Below are 6,063 nucleotides of genomic sequence, written 5' to 3'. Positions count from 1 at the left end.
GAGGGGTGGCAGATTGGAACAGAAAGCAAAGAATGTCCAAGTGCAAGAAAAATTTAAAGGCTGGCCAAAGTGCATGCAAAATTTAAAAAAAATAATAATGAAATCATAATTTCGAACTTAGCTTAACTATAATAATATTTCGTTTTTAATGGTAATAATGTCATCAAACATTCTTAAGTTTTGTAGTTCTTAATATCCAATACACAGCTGTACTCGGAACACTACAGACCAGAGAATCAGACCTGTAAATTATTTTTTATACGTTATCAAAAACTTACACAAATGAAGATCGACATATTGGTATTATGATGTGAAACAATCTGAGCCATCTGAACTCTATGTCAGCAATCCTGTAGGTCATGACCTTCGTGTAATAGTCTATTGTTTATTGTAGTGTGTTTTGTTTTATTCTGAAATGCAATTAATTAGTTCTCAAAACTGACGAAAGATGGATTTTGGAAAATAGGAAAATTATGTGGGAAAACTAACGCTTCACTGAAAAATACTATTTTTCTGAAAAACTTTGGGTTGCAAGCTTAAAAATGAGGGGTCATTTATTAAAATCCGTTCAGCCGTTTTCCCGTAATTTCCATTACCAGTTCAAAAAAAAAAAAAAAAAATATATATATATATATATATATATATATATATATATATATATATATATATATATATATATTGGACAAGCCCATGGTCTAGGCAACACAAGAGTTTTCTCTGGGTACTCTGGTTACCCTGTGACATCCCAAAAATTCTTCTTCTTCTTCTTCTTCATAATCATCATCATCATCGTCATCATAAAAAATTCATTAAGAGTCTAATGTAGACCCATTACTTGTGGTGCACTCTGAATAGTTTCTGGCAAACTAAGTGGTCTACATTTATTGACACTAGAGACATTTATGAGCCACGCTTGTAGAGCTGGGGTGAATAAAGGCAAGTTAAGGGTCCTGTCATTGCACAAAGAAGAGCAATGAAAAAGTTTAATCTAGACTTGCTTTGAATAAGCCATTATTATTTACTTGTTAGAGTTCGGTATTTACAATTGGAAATATAATTGAAAGGAACAATAATGAAAATACACTTAAATTAAAACATTTTATTCTTCATTTAAAAATGTATTACAATCATAGCAATCTAAGTTTAAGAAAAATGAAAACTTACCTGCAGTTGTTACTTTTATACACAAGCTATAATTCTTTGGTAGTAATTTAAAACAGCAAAATTCAAACTTGTATCTTTAAACACCTCACTTGTTGTACAGTGGTTGTGCAAACAAATTTACATCAGTCACACGTCTTTAATAGATTAAAAGGCATATATGTGTGTCAATGTTATTACATTAATAAAATTTTGTAAGAATTAAATTTGCTGCTTTCTTAGTGTTGCATCAGAATTGTCTTTCACATTACGTAGTTTCTGACCATTTTAACTAATTACTGACTTGATCAACTTTGATCTATACCAGGTTTTTGTAAGTACACACATAGGCTACTAGGTACAATAGTAAATTAATTGATTCCTTATATAATTGATTATGGGCAAATATTTTTTACCATTTTTAAATTTGTAAGAAAAATACATTAAAAACCACTGTAAATGTTTATTTTGTTCACATGTTATTGATAAGCACATTGATAGACTAGTGTTTTGTGAGACCATTACAAAAAATTACTTTAAATGCACAGTTTTGTGTTACTAGTACTTTGAAATTAAATGGCTGCATCTCTGAGCTAAGGGTATCAAGTTTGTAAACATACTGATTGAAAGAGTGGAACTTGTAATCATATTAAATAATGGCCCTCATTGAGCTATTATATAAGAGATATTTAAAAAAATATTTACAATAAAATTTATTCATGTTATGGGTATGTTCAATAAAAATTGTTTTTTGGACTTGTACTGTAGACTTGTTCATGTTGTTTTCTGAAGTTGGATATTTGGCAATGAAGCCATTCGTCCTCTATGTATGCCTATTTATAAACTTTTCTCTTTTCAAGATAGTCACAAGTTGCAGTACCGTAATGTATTTCCAGATCAATGTAAGATGCTGAATTGAAATACATTATTATTATTATTGCTGTGTTTTTTAACATTAATTATGAACGTAACATGTCAAAAATCAAAGGTATCCCTGGGCCCTAAATGTATTCTATGGAGTGTATGAAGGGGAAACGTCGTACTTTCAAAAGCACGAAACTTAAAGAAAGTGAATTATTAATGTACCTAACTTTCTAGTTCCTTTATTCCTGGGAAAGAACCCTTATATTAATTTGACAAAAGAAACGCAGGCCCCAGAATATTTTGTGAAGATAAGACAGGGATAAAACTCTGCTGCTTCTGCTCGGCATGAAACCGAAATTCTTTCAAACTATAACCAATTATTGAACTAGTTCGGTTCTAATTTGAATGCATCTCCTGAAATTGGCAACACTGGAAAAACTGTAAGAAAAAATTTTTACTTCACATATCACAAAGGAAAGCACATTTTCAATAGATAGGTTCTGTCCTGTCCTGTCCTGACCTCCTTCTTCTTCTTTTAGTAGCCAGTTTTAAAAAATTTAATTTAAAGACATTATTTATTAAATAATATCCATATAACACCCTTCAAGGGGACTGTTTTAAAAGAATGAAAATTTATTCGGACTTCATAAACAAACAGATGGACAAAATTTTCCCTGAAGCTCATATGCGTTACTTTCAACTTATACTTCAATTTCCGCAGAATTATGTCGCATTACTCACAAACATTGCAGAGCAGAGTTTTTTTTAATGGAATTAATGCATACTGCTGGCATCCAATAAAATGAAATTTAGTTACATAATTATCTATAAAATTAAATAAGAAAAACTCTATATTTCAATACCGTACCAAAAGTGTTGGCAATAATGTCTATATTTACGTTCAAGCATGTTCTGTGATTTCTAACCTTCTACTCGTTTAATTTTTAATACAAATAAAAGTTATATTAAATGCATTTTTTCGAATATTCACTTCCAAAATCTGAGTATCATGAGATCCTGTAGACTGTTTCTTTTTTATTAAATTATTTGTTGTAATATTTCAAATTAACATATTCATTAATGTGAAAACATCTGCTCTATTATGTGATCAGTTAATAAGAAACAAAACATTTTAATGCAAGAGATTAAATGAAAAGCATAGGTAACTACTACATTAATCATGATTACAGTGATGTCGGGATCATATTGTAAGGGGCTACCAACCGGTTCTCAACAAGTTATTGTATTTTTCTCTCTTTTTACCGAGGAGGGACCCGAAGACTTACACTGCAGCCTGAGGCTTATTGTGCTTACCACTCCTGTACTGTGAATGATTGGTAGCTGAATGGTCACGCTCTTGTACAAGTACAGCACACTGCATTGTGAATTATTGTATGTTAATAACAGTACTATAGTTATTTTTACCGTCAATCAAAATAAAAATTCAATAAAAGGAAAAATATTTTTGAAGCTATTACATATCAAGCTACCAATTACTTGCTAGAAATATGATTTTCCATATTTCTTGTTTTATGATAAATATTTGTTAAAAGTCTGTGTCAACTTGAAGCACCAGATTTTTCTTTTTAGAGGTCAATCACGTTTATTTTAGTAACAGAATATGATGGAATGGTAATTTATCCCCATATTCTAAGTTGGTGTACCACATAAAGTGTTATTGGTACGTAGTTATTAATTTGTTATCACGAAGTGATTTCATTGTAAAATAATCTTCGACTGGTTTTACACTATTATTGTACCTAATTCCCACATTACTTCAAGAGAAATGGTTCCGAAGTTCTTCAGTTTCTTAAGGTCCATCCATACAGATAAGTTCTCTTGTAATATACTGTATGTCGGTTTTACAGTAGTGTGGACAGATCTCCTTTATATTTACAATTATTTTTCTATGACCCATGTAAACTCATGTAGGGCATTAATCAATCAGAATAATAATGAAAACCAGTATTAACAAGTTACTTCAGACATTACACGAGTTGCAGTTGCAGATATGTACATATTTGAATTTTCTTCACTCTTTCATATACTGGTAATCGTTTTAAATAACTTTAAATTTTGTAGCATTCTATACACTTTATTTCGCCTGTACTGTACCATATAAGAAATGCAGAGACTAAGCAATATCTTTTTCTTCTTTTATCATAACATCATTGATTTATTGTTATGGGAGATGTATTATAAATTTTGTAGACCTTTCAGTGAACAGAAAATTGATAAAATTCCTTTTTATGTCAAAATTAAAATACATAAATAGAAAAAGTTTTCAGAATTAATAACATACATGTTCATTGACCCACTGTAAGCAGAAATTCAACGTACTGGTAATGTGCGTTAGTTCAGTATTTAATAGAAATAAGTTAAAAAGAAGTCAGTGGGGATGAAACAGACCAAGCTGTCCATACCATGATGGGATGGTGGTGATGATGAAATTCAGAAAAAACTTAAACACCACTTTCTGAAAGTGTTTCGAGACCTCTTCAGTTGTAATATCACTTTACACTTCGGAATTTTCTAGAATATATTATTAGGAAGAGAATTATTTTTTAATTATTGTCAGCGAGTTTTCCTCTATTATCTGTCTGATGTTAGAATAAGTAAACTGTTTACAATTTGAATGGTTCACACTATTTCAAGAATTTTTCATTTTGTAGTTTTGTCTTATCACATTCAAGACTTACGAAGATTTACAAGAAACATGTGGGAAATGCTGCCCTATTGTAAGTAATGGCTGATGTTAAATATCAACTGCAAGATACAATAAATAGAAATTTCATAGCATGTTGACTATTTTTAAGGGCAGACCACATATGTCCCCAGTGAATATTTGTTTCTATAATAATCACAATATAGATAAAAATATTTTGTTTGTCAGTAATTAGTAAAAACATCGACACTTAACACAAGAAAAACTGTAGTTTTTAGTTCAAGTCATTACTGAGATTTTACATTCAGTGGCGACACTTGATTTCCTTCGTCCCCATCAGGTAGATCTGATGTTGGTGTCTCTTGACTGTCCGGTATTGGGATAATACCATTTTTTCCAAACTCTTTGACTTTCTTCTGAACTGATATGAAGGCATGACGAATGTTATCCAGAGCTGAACCCAGATCTGATTTGATGGAATTGAACTCTTGTGTGACCAGGGAGAGACGCCCAAGAAGATAATTCAGATTGGAATCCATTTCTGCCATGAGTCCAGTGATCTGGCCAACTTTCCCACCCATACTACCCATTGTCTCCAGACTGCCGTTAACGTATGTTTCTGTTTGTTGCTGGAGTCGATCCAGCGCTCCAGCAGACGCAGTCAGCTGCTGATACATTATTCCTATTTGACGCCATACTTGACTTATTTCTGTCTCAATCTTTGAAGTAAGATTTGTCAAGGCCCCAGTCTGATTATCAACTATGGTTGAAGACAGGTTATCAAAACGTCTGTTGACTGTAGCATTGAGTTCTTTGGCATGAAGTTTCACCAGATCACCGACCTCTAGCAAGATTTGATGTACACCATACTCAATCCTTCGCTTTGTGTCCATTACGTTGTCTGCAGTTTGGATCAGAACGCTTTCAACCTCTCCTGACCTCCTCACTTCCTTCAGCAGTTCTTCATAGCTGCGAGTTATATCTCCATAGACCCCTTCCGCGATCACGCCGGTGTCTGTAATTGTTTTGAGGATCTCTTCTTGTCCACGACCTAGCGTTGCTTGTGCTTCAGACAGCTTAGCATCCAATTTTGCAATTCCTTTGTCGGTTCCGGCTGCCATCTCGTATCTGATTTCCTGCAACAGCTCTTGAGTTGAGTTATTCAACTTAGTTATCTGAGCATGGCTTGGCAGGGAGTGTAGGTGATGTCGTGATTCTTCTGATAATTTTTTCAGTTCCTGCAGTATTTTCTGATGCGCCTCAAGAGCAGTTAAGAATACGGAATGCCAGTCTTGAGAATCTGACACCTTGACTGCTCCAGGGTTAGCTTGTACCTCCTGCAATTTTTTCTCGTAATGACTAAGCACACGTTCTGTGTCTGCCACAGTGGTTGC

At 32.9% G+C, this 6,063-nt stretch overlaps 1 protein-coding gene across 1 annotated transcript in view; it reads right to left on the bottom strand.

The window, feature by feature from the left end:
- Nucleotides 1–1,084: 1,084 nt before the first annotated feature.
- LOC138704231 (uncharacterized) overlaps nt 1,085–6,063 on the bottom strand; it is a 276,917-nt gene continuing 271,938 nt past the window's right edge. Inside the window, exon 6 of the mRNA XM_069832111.1 lies at nt 1,085–6,063. This exon is cut by the window's right edge and continues 324 nt beyond it. Within this exon, the coding sequence (XP_069688212.1) occupies nt 4,957–6,063 (1,107 nt within the window). The 3' untranslated portion in view covers nt 1,085–4,956.

Source organism: Periplaneta americana, chromosome 8 (assembly GCF_040183065.1).
Source record: "Periplaneta americana isolate PAMFEO1 chromosome 8, P.americana_PAMFEO1_priV1, whole genome shotgun sequence".
Lineage (NCBI taxonomy): Eukaryota > Metazoa > Arthropoda > Insecta > Blattodea > Blattidae > Periplaneta > Periplaneta americana.
Note: the sequence above shows the minus strand (reverse complement) of the source record. Positions and strands in the feature narration are given on the sequence as shown.